At 33.6% G+C, this 20,042-nt stretch overlaps 1 protein-coding gene across 2 annotated transcripts; it reads left to right on the forward strand.

Annotated features, from left to right (window-relative positions):
* The first annotated feature begins 14,261 nt into the window (after positions 1 to 14,261).
* LOC122290366 (ATP-dependent Clp protease proteolytic subunit-related protein 4, chloroplastic-like) lies at positions 14,262 to 19,938 on the forward strand. 2 transcript variants are annotated; one of them, XM_043098009.1, is made up of 8 exons: positions 14,262 to 14,570; positions 16,451 to 16,654; positions 17,438 to 17,493; positions 18,403 to 18,529; positions 18,709 to 18,786; positions 18,971 to 19,084; positions 19,159 to 19,270; positions 19,631 to 19,938. In XM_043098009.1, the coding sequence occupies exons 1-7, from the start codon at positions 14,322 to 14,324 to the stop codon at positions 19,228 to 19,230; spliced, it is 900 nt and encodes a 299-aa protein (XP_042953943.1). In that variant the 5' UTR covers positions 14,262 to 14,321; the 3' UTR covers positions 19,231 to 19,270; positions 19,631 to 19,938. The 2 variants fall into 2 exon arrangements, with proteins under 2 accessions (XP_042953943.1, XP_042953944.1); XM_043098010.1 differs by lacking the exon at positions 19,631 to 19,938 and having other exon boundaries at positions 19,159 to 19,568.
* Positions 19,939 to 20,042: the final 104 nt, after the last annotated feature.

The raw sequence follows: 20,042 nt of genomic DNA on the forward strand, positions 1-20,042 counted from the left end.
TTCTTAAAGATTGTCCATATGCATACTATGTTCATTGTTTTGCTCACCGATTATAGTTAGCATTAGTTGCTACATCTAAAGAGGTAGTTTTTGTTCACAAGTTCTTCTCAAATTTAAATTTTATTATCAATGTGGTGGATGCTTCATGTAAATATCATGATGAACTACAAGTTGCTTAGGCAACACAAATTGCACATATGATAGCTATTGATGAATGTGAAAGTCGAAAATAAGCTAATCAAATTAGCACTATCAAACGAGTCAATTGATGTTGTCATTTTTATTCCATTTGCAGTCTACTATGAATGTTTGGAACCACTTGCTTGGTGCTTAACAACATAATAAAAAAATCATTCACTTACTCTCAACGCGGAAATACAAATGTTGCTTATAAAATGATTACATCATTTCAATTTATATTTATTTTGCATTTTAATGAAGGAAATCATTGGCATTACTGATGTTCTTTGTTAAGTTTTACAGCAAAAATCTCAAGACATTTTGAATGTCATGAATATGGATTCTACTATAAAATGACTTATCCAAAAGTACTTGAAAAATGAAGGTTGGAAAAATTTGCTTAAGAATGTTGTCTCTTTCTCCAAGAAATTTGATATTGACAATCCAAAATGGAGCTCTCATTATGTCCAAGGTTGTGGTCATTATCAACGAGATCACATTACGATAGAGCATTATTATCATTTTAAAATATTTAATGCTACTATAGACTTTCAAATGCAAGATGTTGACAATAGGTCTGTGAATGAGCGACAAAATTTTTAATCCTTAGCTCATATCTAGATCCAAATGATGCTTATAAATCCTTTAATATTGATGATATCAATTGTCTTACGGAAAAGTATTATCATTTGAATTTTTCTGAGAACGAGAAAATTAATTTAAGGTTTCAAATAAAACATTTTGAAGTTGATGTTCTTATTAATCTGATGTTTTAGAATTTATCATCCATTACAATTTTATGTCGAAGATTGGTATAGACAGAGAAATTAAAGATATACTATCTTATTGATATATTGATTCGTCTTGTTTGACTCTTCTAGTATTCACAGCAACCAATGGATAAGTATTTTCAGCTATAAAAATTGTTAAAATAAGACTTTGTAACAAAATTGAATATGAATTTCTAGCAAATAATTTATTTGTTTATATTGAAAGAAAGATAATTCAGATTTTTATTTAGATTTAATACTTGATATTTTATTTCTTTAAAAGAACGTAAGTTACAAATTTAGACATTATGTTTCTTTTGTTTGATATATTTGTATGAGTGTCTTTATGTTATTTCAATTATATATTATTCTTGACACATGATATACTTTTTTAATACATAGGTTGTATTAAACATATTTTATTCTTATTTAGGTCTTACTATCTGATTGTTCTATACTGTAGAAAAAATTGTATAGAAATAGAATAAAAAATATCTTGTTATATTTTTAGCTTTGCTTGGACCCCTTGAAGTAAATTCCTGGTTCCACTACTAAGCATGTGTATATATAACCGTAACAAACTCATGTTTTTGTTCCAAGAAAGTGCATTTTTGAAAACTGCATGCATGCACCTCAAATCAAAGATACTTTAAGCATCTTGGTGTGCATAAGAGACTTGTGATATTGCTCTTCATGACTCCCAATGAAGCATCTATTTCTAGCGTCCTGCAAACACTCTCAATACACTACAATAGAAATGGATTTTTGTATAAAAAAAAAATAGATGCAAAAATCTACTAAATGTCACCAATATCAATTCCCATTCTAAATTCAATCGACGCAACGTGGACGCTATTAATAACTCTCAAAAGGTTTATAGCGTCCAAAAATATTAATGTCAGAAAAAATGATTGTTTACGACTAAATAGTCATGACGCAATTGTTGGTTTCCATTGATATAAAAGTAGTTGCCAATGGTTAAAAAAATATATTTATGGCATTTTGTGTCTACCGCAAATAGATATATAAATGTTGGAAAAAGATTACTTTCGAGCTTATTTTATGGTTGGAAAAAAAAAACACACCAATAGTTGTTATGACTTTTCTTTTATCATCACAAAAAGTCTCAAATGTTGTTGCAAAACACCACCAACCATGGTTAACCACTGTCGATAACATTTTTCCCAACAATCTTTTCTTACCGAACAAAAGTCATTTATGATACAATTTTTTGTCGCAAATAATTTTAAGCAATAATTATATCACCACAAAAAATATGTTCCGTCGTGAGGTCATACAAATTTGTTTTGGTCGCAAATACTTGTTTGAGTTGATTAAGATTGATGTAAATAAGTATTTGTGAACAAAAAATTTATTCACGGCGAACATATATAGTCAGAAATGGTGTGGAAAAAATAAAATAAAATAAAAATTAGTATTGAAAAAAATACATTAAAACAGTACACATCTTACATTAATTACAATCCATAAAGCAATTACGCAAAGGACTTGCTTTATATTCTAAGCAATTATATTATATTACAATCCATAAAAACTCTTATATACATTAGATTACAATCCATAAAACAAATTCATTATATTCGAAGTGTGCAACTTTAGACTTCTCAAGGCACATCAAAGTTCAAGATCTATAAGCATGTATTATCAAGTACAACATACTAGCAGAAATCTTTGTATCGGGTTCCTGCAAAAATATTCGACATCATCCTCAAATAATTATAAAAGAAAAATGCTAAAGATATTAGTGGAAATGAAAGAGGGAAGGCAAGAAGCATGTACATAAAATGTTCATCTAAACTCAAAAAGCATAAAACACTTGATAGCATAAATATGTATACACGACCTAGTCTAAGAATCAATCCCCTTTTTCAATTATGTTAGAAGATTAATTGGGTTAAGGTTTGGCCTAATCTATAAAATTGATCGACATGTATCAATCAAGATTGCCATTCTCATCTTTAAAGAACGTAAAAGGTTTAAATTTATATTAGTGTGATTAAAATTGTTGTTAATAGACAATTTTTTTAACAAGTGGACTAATATACAAGGCATAACATGTACAAATTAGCCTATAAAACCAAACAAGAGAAAAAACAAGATAGCCATTCTCATCTTTAAAGAACGTAAAAGGTTTAAATTTATGTTAGTGTGATTAAAATTGTTGTTAATAGACAATTTTTTTAACAAGTGGACTAATATACAAGGCATAACATGTACAAATTAGCCTATAAAACCAAACAAGAGAAAAAACAAGATAGCCATTCTCATCTTTAAAGAACGTAAAAGGTTTAAATTTATATTAATGTGATTAAAATTGTTGTTAATAGACAATTTTTTTAATAAGTGGACTAATATACAAGGCATAACATGTACAAATTAGCCTATAAAACCAAACAAGAAAAGAAACAACAAACAATTTTCAAAACATAGCGAAAGAAGAACAAGAGACTAGTATTCATTACACACATGTCACTCCCTAAAATTTTTAGAGATACAAATTCAAATTTTATGAAATGACAGACATTTACTTGGTAGAAATCCAAACAATGATTAATTATTGTAGCCATAATGTCAATTACCATGAACATAGGTGTGCCTAACAACTTTGTCAATTACACTAATGAAAGATATTATTAGATAAAAAATTTCCCATTTTTAGGCAGATAAGGTTATATTGAGAAATATCTAAATCATTCAATATAATCATGATTAACTAGAAAAAGCTTAGATGTACATATAGAATATAAAGAAGTCATAGATGAACACTATGTGCCAGAAAAGTAAAGCTAGAAAAACTTACAAGTGCATTTTTGTGTACATACTTGGGAATCTCTAGCAACTACAACTAACAGAAAGTCAAAGAGAGCAACTCAATAATAGAAAGGTAGCCAAAGTTGTCATTTGATGAATGTTTTTGCAAGCAAAAGTTGGTATTAAACTGTATTTTGTTTTTCTAAGAAAAAGAAGTTGTAATATGGCAGGCCAATTATATTATTTTTAGAAGGCCACAAACATTTAAAAAACTAGTGAAAAATCTCTAAGTATGTCTCTAATAATCCTCTCCATGAATCCTTGATCAGGCCTAACTTTTCTACCATAAACAAAACTCAGTTATATTAAAAGATGAGAAACCATGGATAAAAAAAGATAACAACAACTCCAATACACAAATCTTTACACACCTTGGATACCAATCAAATATCTTGCTAGGGTGACTAATGTGACAAGCCAGAAATATTGCATCTGGTATTCAAAAAAATATATTAAAAAATGAAAATAATTTCAAAGAAACATCCCAAAGCAATCACCATGCCAAGAACCGAGTTCTTACCCCTGACTTAGACTACAATAAAAATAGAATATATACCATAGTCTCAATCACAATAAAAATAGAATATATACCATAGTCTCAATCTCTCAAAACTCCATGCCCAAATAAAAATGTGTAATGAAGGAAACCACCAAATAATCAAGCCTACAAATAATGCACTGTAATCACCAATACCCAAAATGAGATAATGTAAAGACTAATACCTTAGTTATCTAGGGTTGTCGAAAAGGCAAAGTGAATATTTTAACAAGGTTTGAGAATCTGATGATAGAAGGACCAAATCTAGAGAGGTTGGAGAAAAAACAAAAAGAGAGGGAGGAGAGAGAGGGGAGGTTAAGGAAGAGGAGAGGGCTAGTCGCCAGCGACGTGTGGTGGTAATGTTTGCGGAGGCTCATGGTGGTTGGTAGCTGGGCTCAAATGAGGACGAGAGAGATAGAGATCGGGGAGGGAGAGTGACAGTGTGGGGAAGTGGCAGAGAGAGAGAGAAGAAAAGAAAAAAGGGGGAAAATTAGGGTTGTGGGGAATTAACATGATAGGCCCTAAGATGTAGGCTTTAAAATTTAGATCTAACGGTGGAGATTAAATTAAATAGAAGATTCAAATTGTACAAATTAAATTTATTTTTTTACGTCACTAAAATTTAGACAAAAAAATTTCAAATGGGCCACAATAAGTTCTCTTGTTGCATCGGTCAAATTTAGACACAAAAGCTTATAATTGTGCTACAAAAAAGTTGTAATAATTATTCGAATAATTATTTGGATCTGTTGCGTTGAAAATTAGCGACCAATTTAAAAATGACTCAAATGTCTTCTTTTTGCGTCGCTTAAATTTAGATGCAAAAAGTTTAAATTGCATCACAATAAATTTTCTTTTTTGCATCACTCTAATTTTGACGCAAAAAACTTATAATTTGAATGACCGTTTTGCACCAATTGCGTCAAAAATTAGCAACCTCTTTAAAAACGACACAAATGTCTTCTTTTTGCATCAATTTTCACGTCGACGGAAATGTTTTGGACGGAAAAAGCCCTTTTTGTTGTAGTGTATATTATTAGTGCACGGCAATGAGAAAATGATTTGACTCTTTAAGCGAAAATGGAACTTGGAAGTTTTTACCCATCACATTCTTATAAACTAAATAAAAGTCGTGCTACAGTTATAAAGATATTTCATAAACGTAAACTTATAAACTAACATAATTTCATGATATGATCTGTTAGATTACTTTATAATAAAAGTAACTTTAGAATCTGACGTACCATATATATCAAAATATGTAAATTTGTAAATTTATTTTTGTAAAATTCTTTTTGTAGCTAAACGATTTATCTAAACTACTAAATATCTTAAATTATGGCTGTATATATCAAGGCGGCCAGGCTAGCTTTCAAAGGCTTTGAACAACAAGATGAGATATATAGTTGACTATGTAATGTACGTAAAAACGACCAATGTTTCTCTTGGAGTCATTTCAGATCGATGGCGTTTTAATTAGCCAACTTGATCTTCTAATATTTTAAGCGTTTCTTCATTGACTTCTCGGCGAAGAGTGTGATCATCGATGATCTTTATACACCGATTGAGCAGTTTGCTGGTTCTGTAGATAATTCGGCGCGGCCTAGTGGCTCTGATTAATTAATACATGATTTTTGGCCCATATAAGGCATTAATTATATATAATAAGCTAAAGAAAATCACATCAACTATTATATAATATGTTTCTAATTGTCTAGGGCCTAGCTGTTTTTGTTTTTTCCAGTATACTTTGATCATGCGGTACTGTCCTTATAAATGATTTCTTGGTGAATTTTCCTAAGAATTAATATTTCCCATTGCGGGTACGCTTTAACACATAAATAATTTGCCATGGTGCGTCTAATAATTATATATCACTTTCATCCTATAGTCCATATATAGCCTGTCTGGATCGATCTTGCTCCGCTTTTCGTAATCTTAATTTCGCGTCAACGAGGTATTTCACAATTATTCTTATATATGCTTATAATGATCTTTGCCATGTGGACTTCATTGAGAACCAAAAGTACTCGCTCGATCTCAGAAAACCACCTAATTAAGAAGTTAGCAACGTTAAATATGCAAAACAAAGGACATTTGAGTGCAATATTAATCATGAAAGTTTCAATATAAACCGTACATGATATGTGTGTGTGTGTGATGGCCTGAAAAGGCATATATATATATAGGTCTTTGGAAGTGAAGGAACAGACGCTTGCTAGCTAGGTTTGATATGTTTTGGGAATTATATATATGTAATATGGCTGAAGAGCAGTTGAAGAGATAAAAAAATATGGGGCCCGTAGTCATGACATATATATTAATGCGCCGCATGATCATCACCCCATAATGCATATAATGGTTAATGGAAATATATAAGAGATTCATGAATCAATTAAAACCGGCCAGATATCTGGCTTCTTTAAGTTCCTCTCTGTCTTTACTTTTTGCCTTTTTTCTTATGATGAAACCCATAATTACTTGCAACTTCTTTCCAGTTTCTTGTACCATTAATTTTCTTTGACAGCTCCACACACACACATATATATATATCAACTTAATTACTGGACCCTCCAAAGCATCTGCAATAAATTATGAATCCGCGGGTCCATGGTGCAATGCATGATCATTAAGTACTGTAAGTTGACCATTATATATAGAGAGAGATATTTTGTATCTTCAAAGCTCGATCGCGAGCTTGGATGGAGTCCAGCAAGTTCATACATATATATAATTTAAACCCTCTGCCGCTGTATGTATTTTCTAAAAACAATGTGCCTGATCGATCTTTTCCAAGGACATGAGAGATTTGGGATAAGTAGTCTTCGACGATTATAATGTTTTAACCTTTGATTATGGTTCAGATCGAAGCGCGCATAATAATATTGCTTTTCTCCATCTTTGCATGTCTGACTCTATGGCTATCCCTGCGTGCTCGTCCGTGCGCAGCCAACCCCACTGATTTATAATATCACATATCGAGTACTAGTACTAGTCTAGCTGAGAATATCTCCAGATATGCTTTTATTCCTCATACATGATATTCTAAGCCGAGCTAAGTGCAAGCAATCAATCTCAAAAAGACTACAAATTTAACATGGGGGCCGGAGTCCAGCAACTCAGTCAGAATTAATAATCTAAAGTTATTGCCGATTCATGTACTACTGTCTGTACTGTTTCACTTCCGAGATCTAATAATTATGATTCTCCACAAATTAAAAGCGTTTCCTTGATGAGTAAGATGATCAGCATGCAGGCCGTTGTCTAGTGGGAATATCTTATACGAGGCCACAGAGATTGATCACCGATCATGCCACAATGGTAAGTAAACATGCGTACTGATCATAAATAAAAAAAGAAAAAGAAAACGCAGCACTAGAGACGATCAAAGCTGAAATACGTACGTTCAGGATTAAAAAAGGAGTGAGACAAACTTCTAGACTAGGCAGTCCTAAGCTCTGCTATGCGATGGATCGAAAACCAGGAGCTAGCAATGGCCGGGCCGGAGGCTGCTGGCCGCCTCTGCCTACTAATTTTTCCTGATTAAAACATATCGAAGTGATCATGCAAGTTCGTCATAATATTATATAAAAATATTATACGTTAATTATTTGGAATCCTTTCTTTTTCCTCTAAAAGAATCTAATGCATGCATGCCTGCCTCGTTGTAAAGTATTATTAATGCAAGTTCGGGAAACTTAGGTTTTCAGATATCTTTTGGGCTATACTGGCAAAGAATAATTATAGCATTAATATTTAAGGTCAGGCATGATCAGAAATCCTTTACTGTACGTACGTATTACCATATTCTTGGTGTGTTCCTCTTTTCGATCGCCTTCACGTTTGCTAGCTAAGCCCAACCAGCTAGCTAGGTCAGACTTACAATTGATAACAGCACATATATGCATGGTGCTGAATATATAGATCAATATATATATATATATATATAGGAAAAGGAGATGATGATCTCTTTCCAGTTGCGTAGGCTTAACTTGGTGTCATCGATCTCTTCCTGTCCTAATTAGCCATAGATCCCCCTCGATCGTCTCCTCACTATAATAGGGTTATATTAATTGTTAGGTTTTCACGAACCAGAAAAAATTCATTAAAACTTCTATATATACATGAATTAACAAAAAAAAAAAAAAAATTATGTTTCTCAAACGGTGTACGTACGTATTTACTCACTGAAAAGCAATATATGTATGTATGTATGTATGTATGTAGGCCAGAGACGATCGAAAGTGCATTGGAAACTTGGAAAGTAAAAGGTGGAGAATCTCTCGATCGAGCACACATGCATACGAGAAACAGAATGTCTAGGCACAAATTCAAGAAGCCATCAAAGTGGAAGCCGACAGCGGATCAAGGGCTCATGATTTTTCTTATAATGGTCAGTGATAATTAAGGAGTTGTCGTCCTCTATATATATATATATATATATTAATATATGGTACCAGCTACCTTAACTACTTTATAATTATTTCTTGCTGTTCACCGGCGCCACATAACTTCCACATCAGGTAGCTAGCTGGAGTTCGATACATATATATATATATATATATATAGGTCAACAAATATCTACACAGATTCCAAGCCAATTGAGTGCCGTTATCATGCTGAGCATCTCAACCAGAGAAATCTTAATTTTTTTTTTCTAAATTTTCAGGATTCAAACGTATTTATCTTGAGTCAGATCGAGTACATACTGATCACATTATAAGAAAACTATTCAATTACGGTCAATTTTTATTTTTTTATGAAATGACTACTTTTTATAAAAATAAATTTATTTTAATCGTAAGTAGTCATTCGTGTGGCATATAATTCGTCTCAAATGATTATTATTCTTACAGTGATTAAAATAAGCAGGAAAACGTATCTCATAATTAATCTCCATTATTAATATATTAGAGGTCTTCCAGTTCCAGCAAAGTAATAATGCAAAAATAAACAAACTTGGAAAAAGACAAAAAAAAAAAAAAAACAAAACAAAACAAAATCACAGAGCTCATGATGAGAAATATGTGTTGGCTCTAACAAATTTATAATATGTAAGCTTAGTGGAAGAAGCATTTTCTTTATAAAAACTCACTTAGATCGATGTTGCAGACTTCGTGAGTCTCTGATGATCATGATCATCACTATATACAAACAATTAATATTTAACAAAACGGGAATTATAATGCTAAAGCAAAGTGATCATCATCTTGGTGTTGTCTAATCATCCTTGCTCTAATTATACAACTTTAAGATTCTATATTGCATTCCAATGAATGGCCATGAGAAATTTATACTTTGAGTTGGAACATGAAGTCAAAAAAATGCTTGCTTTCTTCCTAATTATAGAAAATATATATTCTCGTGCTCGATCGATCGCTTCTTTTCTGATCTCTGCTATATTTCTGTGATAATATCTAACGTCAAACATCTCCAAGTGCTGCCAACCCTTGTTTTATAATCATGTTGAAAGTTAAAGAATGCCACACGTGAGACCGTCACAAACAACTTAAATAGCAGTCTCTAGCTATAAGTAGTAACACAAGCGTCAGTTAGCACATGAGAAGATAGCTTGATTCTTTCCTTTCCCCGACCAGGTCTGTTTCTTCTTAATTAGTTTAAGGAAACGGCCTCTCCTTTCCAAGTTCCAACCCTAGTCATGGAACACAGAACGATCATGATAACCTTTTTAATGGCTATCCTGATCCTCCACCAAAACTGGGGCTCGATAGCAGCGAGGCCATCAAGGCCGCCAATGATGATCAGTACTTCTACTACAATTCATCCACCAGCTGCAATTATTCCTAGAGGCTCCTTAAGCAAGCCAAAAGTAGTACTACCAAGGCCTCCTTCCACTGCTCATGGGTTTACTGTAAATCCATATAAGATGACCGATGCCGATGCCTTCCGACCGACGAACCCGGGTCCTAGCCCTGGCGTAGGCAACAAAAAAGGGGCGCCACCTACACCATAATAGGAAATTAGGAATCCCATATCACATGCATTCGTGCATATGCAATAAGATTTTCCTTGGGAAAGTTGTCTTCACCATCATTCTTGTACGTAGGACGCTGATTAATTAGGGTTTTCAATTAAGCTGCATGCACATGATCAGCTTCCAATGTGAGACGATGCTAGCTCAATTATTAGGGCGAAGGTAGTAAGAACGTACTAGACTGCATGCATGATATGATGTTCCCCTATCTGTGCAAGTACTCGAATTCGTGTTTTTTTTTTTTTTTGTTTACATTGTTTTGTGTTTTGGTTTATTAGATAGTTTTGGCAATGTTTGGTCTTTGTGCTTTAAGATCTATTGATTAATACTACTCTAAGTTCTCATTTTTCTGAAGGGCTATTAATTACTGAAATGAATTAAGCTGCATGGCCCCAAAAGTGGGGTTGGAACTAGCTCTAATGTGCATGTGTGCGCCCGGGTGTGAGAGATGATCAGTACTAATTATATATATATATATATATAAACTAAATCCCCTAAGGGTGGTCAGTGCCCTTAAAGAAAAAGATCGTCTCCGTTTTACTTGTCAATCATTAATTGTACTTTTATGTCTTGATAAATAAAATGAATAGAATATGTTAAAATAGAGAGAATCTTTATTCCCTAGCTAGCTTGAAGGTTGCTCATGTGTGTAAGTGCGTAAGTGTGGATGTGTTTTACATGAGACAGAGAGAGAGGTCACCAAGCTGGGGGGCGGGGCCGGGGCCGGGGAGAGATAACTACATCATCATATATATTCTGGTAATTGACAATATATATTTACGTCCTCAACCCATATATTATATATATCCCAAGTTGCAGGCCAGTTTAAAGGATATCATACTAATTTAACATGCAGTTTGTCCTTCTACTTTGGGAGATCATGATCATAAAATTAGAAGGGTCTTGCGGCCGTAGTTTGTTGCTTGATTATCACCTGCCGGGCACGTACACATATATATATATAGTACGTTAACTTGTCATTTGCCACAACAATTAAAGAAATTTTAGGAACCTGACTGATCTATTAATGCATGATCATTAACCATCAGCTAGCCGGCGGCCTTGATCTTGAATGACACATTTGATTTGGGGTATATGCGAGCCGAAATCTCTTTTTCTCAATCTCTCTATAAAAGACGATGATTTGTAAGGGTACTGGTCCTGGTCCTGCCTTTTAATTTCCTTTATGATTTCGCCAAGACCAGTGCTGCTACACCAATGTCTCTTTCTTTGACAAATTAAGGCTTATAATATATTCAAAAAAACATAGATCATAAGCTTCTACTTTTTAGTTCAGAATCTAATATTGGTAATCAAAAGCACAGTTCAACTTCCAGCCGGTCCAGGTCATTTATGCCAAATCTATGTAAAGCAATGCCCTAAACATTACTATCTCTATCTTTTCTTTTCTTGGTTTCGATGATTTTTTGAGTCTTCCTTCTCCTAGGAAGCTAATTAATTGAGCTGATCATGGCCGGTGTTTGGCATGGTTTTCTTTTCCAGTCACATCTAAAAGAACATATTTAGAGGCTGTTTGAATTGAAAAACACTCTTATCATATCTAATCTCATTTTATTATTATAATTTTTTCCAATTGCCACATAAAATATAAAAAATAATTCAAAATTTTTCAATCCCAAAACTTTTATTTAAAACCATCTTATCTAATAATAATAATATTTTAAAATAATAATATTAAAAATAATATTCTAATAATATTTATTCAACTTTCATTTAAAACTATCTCATCTTATCTCATCTCACTATCCAAACAACCTCTTATTTGGATAGAAACCATCTTTGATTTTATATTGTGAAGTGGATATCATTTAGTTAAGAGAGAAACAAACTTAACATATCAACTGGCCTACAACAACATTTAAGGCTTTACATTTGGGTTTATATTCCAAAATAAATAGTCATGTCTATAATTGGAGTCTAATGGAGTCCTTATAAAGGCCAATACGAATATCGTACCAATATTAGATTCGAATCTCATACCAAGCTCTCATTCGCTCGCTACCTTCTTATAGACGTGCATAGGGTGTCACAATCTCGTCCACTTAAATGCATAATGTATCAATTGTCAAGCTATTTTGTTGTGATACGTGTTAAAATATAAAATAAATAATTAAACTTACCTATTTTCATCAATTTAATTTTTTAGAAAAAGTGGTGATTTCACATGGTATCTAAGTAGAGGTCTTGAATTCGAACTCTGACTCTATATTTTATCCCATTTAATTAAATATTTTATGTGTTGAGCTCACTTATTGAAGAGGTCATTTGGCTCACACATGAGAGAGAGTGTTAAGATATAAAATAAATAATAAAATCTCCCACTTGTCATAATCAGTTAATTAAGATTTTGGTATAAGTGGTGATTTCACAATACGGCTTAAATCATATACTTTTTTTTATTAGAATTGGCCTATTTCCATATCATGTAATGAACCAACAATGCTCATGTGATATCCGAGCTAATATTCCAAAGGAACTAGTTAAGATTGCAATTAGAGCTCCATAGAATTCTTCTAATTATCAAGAAAACTCCTGCGGCCTCTTCGAGCCTTGTGAGATCTCATTCTTCAAGCTCTCATATACCACTTTTCCATATACAAAAGGTGTTACAATAATTCTCATTCAAGTCCTTTTATTGTGATATGATTCAAATTATCAAGTACCTAGTTAGGATTGAACTTGACATCATTTATAACATTAACATAAGAAAAGTATAAGCCACATATGATGAGTTTATGCTCCAAATTTAAGTACTAATTGAAGTTATAGTTGGATTCTTTTAGAATCATTATCAAAGACCTTCTCCACTATTGTGGGATGCGGAAGAAATTATTATTACAATCTCACCTCTATCATCAATCACAACTCACCCAATATTATTACAATCTCTTCCACTTAAATGATCTCTAGTGTTCTCAGCAAGGCCTACACTGCACTAATTAAGTATCTCAATGTCACATAATACTATGATATTGGCTTTGAGGAAGAAATTATTGGCCTTACAAAGATTCTAGAGAATTTCAAATGTGACATTGACTAATGTTTGGAGTATAAATTCACACGTGGCTTGAACTTTGATTGGGTCGTTACACTTTTTCAATGTGGATCCCATTTATATGGAGATAATTATTATTGTGCCTAGCTTTCTCTCCAAATTGGGATATTATTTTTCAAAGTAGAGAATTGGAAAGGATCTGAATCCCTACCCAACAAGTGTTCAAATATTTGAAACTAATTAATGAATTATCAATAATGAAACATTAATATATTGTACTCTTGTCTTACCAACTACTCGATCGACATCACTATAATAAGGCCTTGTTTGGTTATACAGTTCATATGAGACATGATATTTTGTTGAAAGTTGAATAAAATATTGTTATAATATAATTTTTAATATTAGTTTTGTTTAGAGATTTGAAAAAATTGAATTTTTTATTATATTTTGTGTGAAAATTTAGAAAAATTATAATAATTATATGAGATAGGATGTGATAGTTTATGAGAACTTTTAACTAGTTTCTAATCAATGAGAATTGGGCTTATAATTAATTAATGAAAAATAATTTATATAAGTTCCAAATAGACAAACCTTATACAAACCCTGATAAAAAAATGGACTCCACATAAAAAAATTCTAAAAAAACTATTCTTTATTAGTGGGGCCCATTTTTTTATAAAGATGTTGTATGAAAATTCTCTACTTAAACTTATATCTAACATTATTCTTAATTAATTAGGCAAACTACATTGTTTTGAAAGAATTAAAAAAAAAAAAATAAATAAAAATTTGATAGATGCAAGCCCAACTTAGAACTTAATATATAGGTTTTGATTTAACAAAAGTGAATAATGGGCTCGGAAGCCCAATCTATGAACCCAAAGCCCAAGCCCACTACATAAATCCTTTTCTAGTTTAGCGATGCTGCAATCGTTTGCTCTTCCTTCTTACTCACACGCACCACCAATTTACTAACTGCTAGCTATGGTGGCCGTCGTCACCACCGCTTCGAGCTTAGCGCTCCACCGGCCTTTGCTGTCACCGCCCATCGCTGTAAATCCCATCCGCAACTCATCTTCCTTCTCTCCCAAAGCCTCTTTCTCCACCAATTTCCTCGCTCCCTTCTCCGGTGGCAGCGTCTCCGCCGACTTCTCGGGCCACAGGCTCCGTCCGTCGTCTCTCAATCCGGCGTATTTTCCCCGCTCCAAGGGCAAGCGAGGTGTTATCACCATGGTACAACCCTCTACCCAATTCCTATGCATTTTTTGAATTGTTCTGCAAGGTTTCTTTGTTAAGTTGTGATTGGGTTTGATTTTGAGTCTTTTCCTCGCTTCAGGGTGTATGCATTTCCCGCAATGTATAGTCATATTTGTGTGTGTCGGTCAAATGGATTTTTCGAATGGTGAATGTTGATTAAAAGCTCGATTACGACGATCAGCAAAACAGCAAGGTATAATAAGAAAGGAAATTTACTATAAAAATTACAAGTAATAAACAAACAATATAAGATCTGACTAAACCTCCGCCTACTAGATTCTAGCTTTAGAATAGACGAAGTAGCAAGGAATGAACTGGTGTATTTGAGTTGATGTTCATAAGCAAGTAAGCTGATGTGTGTGTGTGTGTGTTTTTTTTTTTTTTTTGATAAGTAAGAAATAAATTTTATTCATACAAATGAAATAGGTATAGCCCGTGTACACAGGAAGTATACTAAAGAACACCTAAATACATTCTAGATTAAGTAAAGAAAGTCATGCACATTGTTTCCATCATGTACAATAGCTGAGAACCAAAGCATTAAAGTACGCATAAAAAAATTCTGGAGCAAAGCCAATGTGCGCTCTCTATCTTCAAAGCACCTCTCATTCCGTTCTAACCATGTACACCACATGATACACAACGGAATCATCTTCCACATTGCCGTCACTTGAGGACAGCCTTGAAGCTCCTTCCAACAAGCCAATAATTCCACCACCCTCGAAGGCATTACCCAAGCAATACGCATTCTTCTAAAGATCTCATCCCATAGCCCCCTTGTAACCTCACAATGTAGAAGTAAGTGATCTACAGATTCTTCGTGCTTTTTGCACAAATAACACCAATCCATCACAATGAGTCCCCGCTTCCTCATGTTTTCCGTAGTCAATATCATCCCAAGAGCCGCAGTCCAAACAAAGAAAGCTACTTTAGTAGGCATCCGGGACTTCCAAATCCTCTTCCATGGGAATGGAGCATGACCTTGGACTGACAAAATCTTGTAGTATGTCCTGACTGTACATTTTTAACCGTAATTGGCCCTCCACTACATCTTATCCTCTAGGACCATGGTATTTCCCATGGAATAGAGCAAACTGAGAAAATCTGACACAGCGTGCAATTCTCATTCTTGAAAATCTCTATTAAAAAGGACATTCCACTAATAATAACTATGGGAAAATACCCTCATATATTGCACGGAAGCCTCTTTGTTAGCTACAATACAATAGAGTGCTGGAAAAACCCTGTGCAAAGCGTGCTCTCCACACCAAACATTGTGCCAAAATCTGATTCTGGACCCCTTACCCACTACAAACTGTTGATTCTGGACATTCCACTGATGTTTATTTATTGTATAACCATTAAGGCCTCGTTTGGTTATACAGTTCAGATGAGATGAGATGTTTTGTTGAAAGTTGAATAAAATATTGTTCTAATATAATTTTTTAATAGTAGTTTTGTTTTGGGATTTGAAAAAGTTGAAAATTGTTTATTATATTTTGTGTGGAGATTTGAAAAAGTTATAATAATGAGATGAGATGAGATGAGATAGTTTAGGTTTGGATAAACAAACGAGGCCTAAGAGTTGTTAGAGTTGCTATGAAGTATGAATGATGTATATGCGATACTCCTGTTGTATAAGCACCTATTAAAATCTTTCATTTCTTTGAATATATAACAATGAATTGTAAAACAACTATTTATGGTCTACCACCCCATTGTTATTTTCCTGGTTCTCTTAATTTGATCTTCCTGTGAGCAATATGAAGTTTTTTTTAACTTCATATTGAATTATTTATAATTCACAATAAGATATCAGATGCATCAGCCCCTTCTCCTTATGTATTTGTGGACAGGTTATTCCATTTTCAAGGGGTAGTGCATGGGAGCAACCTCCTCCAGACTTGGCATCTTACTTGTACAAAAACCGGATTGTTTACTTGGGCATGTCTCTTGTTCCTTCCGTCACAGAATTGATACTGGCCGAATTTTTGTACCTTCAGTATGAAGATGCTGACAAGCCTATCTATCTATACATAAACTCCACTGGAACAACCAAGGTCAATAATTTTCTTTAGTCTCTCTAGTTTGTTTCTGAAACTTTACTAGGACATTCTCTTTGTATGTCTAGTATGGATATATTATCATATATATAAATTGATTAACAAGGTTTGGAATTCAGAGTTTGATTCTTCCATGTAAAACGCTATCCTTTCTTTTCTCCTTTTCAAATTTATAGTAAAAGAAAATCTGCTGTTCCTTTTTATCAAATTAGTTTGAAAATGATTCCCTTGCTATGGAAGATGAAAAGAATGAAATTGTTGCTTGATCTCTACAACGAAGGCTTCAACCTTGGGAACATTGAGTCTTCTCTATCTGGCTTGACTTGGAACCTAGAAATTTTATTATGTGGGGGTTTTTATGAGATTTTTTTATATATGAGCTCTTAGATCTTAAATTGCATGTAGACACTATTAATTAAGGTGGAAGGAGGTACAGAGAGAGGAAAGGTATACACTTATCAGCAAATTAGTGATGGTTATATTAATGGCTCTCATGAGCACTAGCCTTTTTCTCCAATAGTAAGAATCCCCCAACCATAGGGTCCTGTTCTTTGAACTTTGAGACTAGAGTATTTTCTTTGCCTTTTAAAGCATTTTTTATGATATTGAATATAAATATTTTGCCTCTTTTTTTATTACGTCGTAGTAAAGTGATCCAAGTTCTAATACGAAACTATTCCTTCTCTTCTGAGCTTGAAGAAGGAAGAGATGAGAGGATCAAATATCCAGTTTTTTCATGCAACAATTTTTTAATTTAATAGTGTTTTTTACTTTTTTCAGGGTGGCGAGAAGTTGGGTTATGAGACTGAGGCTTTTGCGATTTATGATGTTATGAGGTCATTAATGTTTATACTTTACATTAGTGCGTAACAGTCATCTATTTTATCTGTCTAATTATGCTGAATGGTTCATATGCTCATTTATTTAACTAGAGGGATGACGTAGAGCCTTTTTACCCAATAGTGTCCTCTTGGCCACATGATGAGTTTAAGGTTTGTGATCAAGAATGTTTTGACTGGTTCCGATGTCACCTCATTTTGTGTTTTCTGAATCATGCCGGGGCCTCACAGTAACTTGCAGACATATATACATGCAATAAAATCTCACTTCACATCTACCTGTCTGGCCAGTAGATTCGGCTGATGAAATCTCACAAAAATTCCATAGTCCAATGTATTACTTTTTTGTTGTTATTGTTAATTAAAAAAAAAAAATTATGGTTTTTTGTTATATGCAGCTCAGAAAAACAAAACTGCTCTAAATGATGGGGGAAAAAAAAAGAAAAAAAAAAGGCCCTCAGAACAGCCTCGCACTTGGGAATCAATTGAATGTTCCACACCCGGCTTCCCTGGTTGAATAGGTTAAGACAGTATTTAGACAAAAGGACTGCCACCAAAAATCTTTATGCATCCTAGCAAAGTGTATTTTATAATGAGGTGGCTCCAGCTTTGCCCTCAATTTTGTAGATATCATTGTCTTGCAGTGTAAGGACTCCATAGTTTTGCTTATCCGTGTACTTGTACTAGCCCATTTGCACACTAGGTTTTGATCTCATTCATCATTTTCTTTTTTGGTTTAGTTGATAAGTTGTAGCCTTTGTTTCAGCATCTCTCTTCTGGTAAAATGCTAAATAAGCATTGTGAAATAATTGTGTTTGCTAATCAACTGCAGCCTTTATATTAGATTCATGGATTCATAAATGCTGTATGCTGTGTTTATGACAGTGGTATTCTCTTCCACTGCAGGTATGTCAAGCCACCTATATTTACCCTCTGTGTTGGTAATGCTTGGGGAGAAGCAGCCTTACTTTTGGCTGCTGGTGCAAAGGGAAACCGTTCTGCTTTGCCCTCATCAACAATCATGATAAAGCAGGTTTTTCTTTTTTTGGATTTGTAATGCTTTATCATTTTGTTCTTTCAGTCTTTGCCTTCTGTGTCAAACTTTCATATCTTTTTAGCCAAGCTGTATTTTGCTATTTATAAGATATAGTGGTTAGCCTGTGCTAATTCCTTATGAAAATTATGGTATATTCTATTTCAATCGATCTGCAGCCAATTGCCAGGTTCCAAGGTCAAGCAACTGACATTGACCTAGCGAGGAAAGAAGTGAAGAATGTGAAGACAGAGTTGGTATGTTTTGTAATCAGTAAAAGCACACATTTCTCCGCTTTTACGTTCAACCGGATCCATTATTGTATTTTTAACAACTCTTGAGTTCATTACAACTTGACTGACAGGCTTTAACAACTTGCATTTTTTATCCATTTAAACGTGAGACAGTATATCACCTGACAGTTTTGCTATTTAATTTAAGGTTAATCTCCTTGCCAAGCATGTTGGAAAATCACCTGAGCAAATTGAAGCTGACATCAGGCGCCCAAAATATTTCAGTCCCAGTGAAGCAGTTGAATATGGCATCATTGATAAGGTGTGTCTGGCAGAAAGATTCCTGCTTTACTTATCATAGATCAAAAAATTGATATTTCCATTAACTTTGTCCAGGTACTATACAATGAAAGGAGTTCTGAAGACCGGGGAGTTGTCTCTGACCTGAAAAAGGCACAACTTATCTGACACAGGGAAAACATGATTTATTATTGCATGGAATATTCAGGTAAAGCAGAGCAACAAATTCTCGTCAGATTGTGAATTCGATGATGATGCATACTGGATTTTTACGCTACACAGTAGCTCATGGATACCAAACACCCCCTTTTCACTGGCATTCTTTGTATTCCTTTAAACTACTTGTGGTTTTTTCTGCACTGTTGTTCATGCCATTCTACATATTTGACAGCATTCAGACTCGAGTATTTGACTACATATTGGAAATCCCGGTCTTTAAGCATTGATATAGTGTATGTTATTGGTGATCAAATAGATGAAAAACGTGTGGTATACGTTTTTGTAAATTGGTTTGTTCCGTGCTGTGGTTTTACGCTTTTTATTTTTATTTTTGCTCATACCTTGTCAGATTGAAGTTTATGCAAAGATCAGCTACCTGATAGCCAGAGCAAGTTGCCCTGTATGAGAAGAAATCTGAGCATGAAGTGGCTGATAGTGACAGCCACGGAAATCCCATAAGAGTGGAGAAAACTCATAAACAATTGGCAGTTTAGTTCATGTATGAACCCCAAAGGATGTATTATGGTCCGACCATGTCCTTCTTGATGTCAAAAGGTATAGCTCAAGTGTACCTATGTGTAATAACGAATTTTTGTAGTGCTCTTTATTATTTATAAGACTTACTTTGGACAAAAAAAGATAACATACGTTGAATCATGTTTTATGAATTTAGTTAGGACAAAAATTTGACGTTAATGTCTGCAAAAGATCTTACCAAAAAAACAAAAAAAACTTATAAACTGGCATAATTTACGTTGATC

Source organism: Carya illinoinensis, chromosome 12 (genome assembly GCF_018687715.1).
Source record: "Carya illinoinensis cultivar Pawnee chromosome 12, C.illinoinensisPawnee_v1, whole genome shotgun sequence".
NCBI lineage: Eukaryota > Viridiplantae > Streptophyta > Magnoliopsida > Fagales > Juglandaceae > Carya > Carya illinoinensis.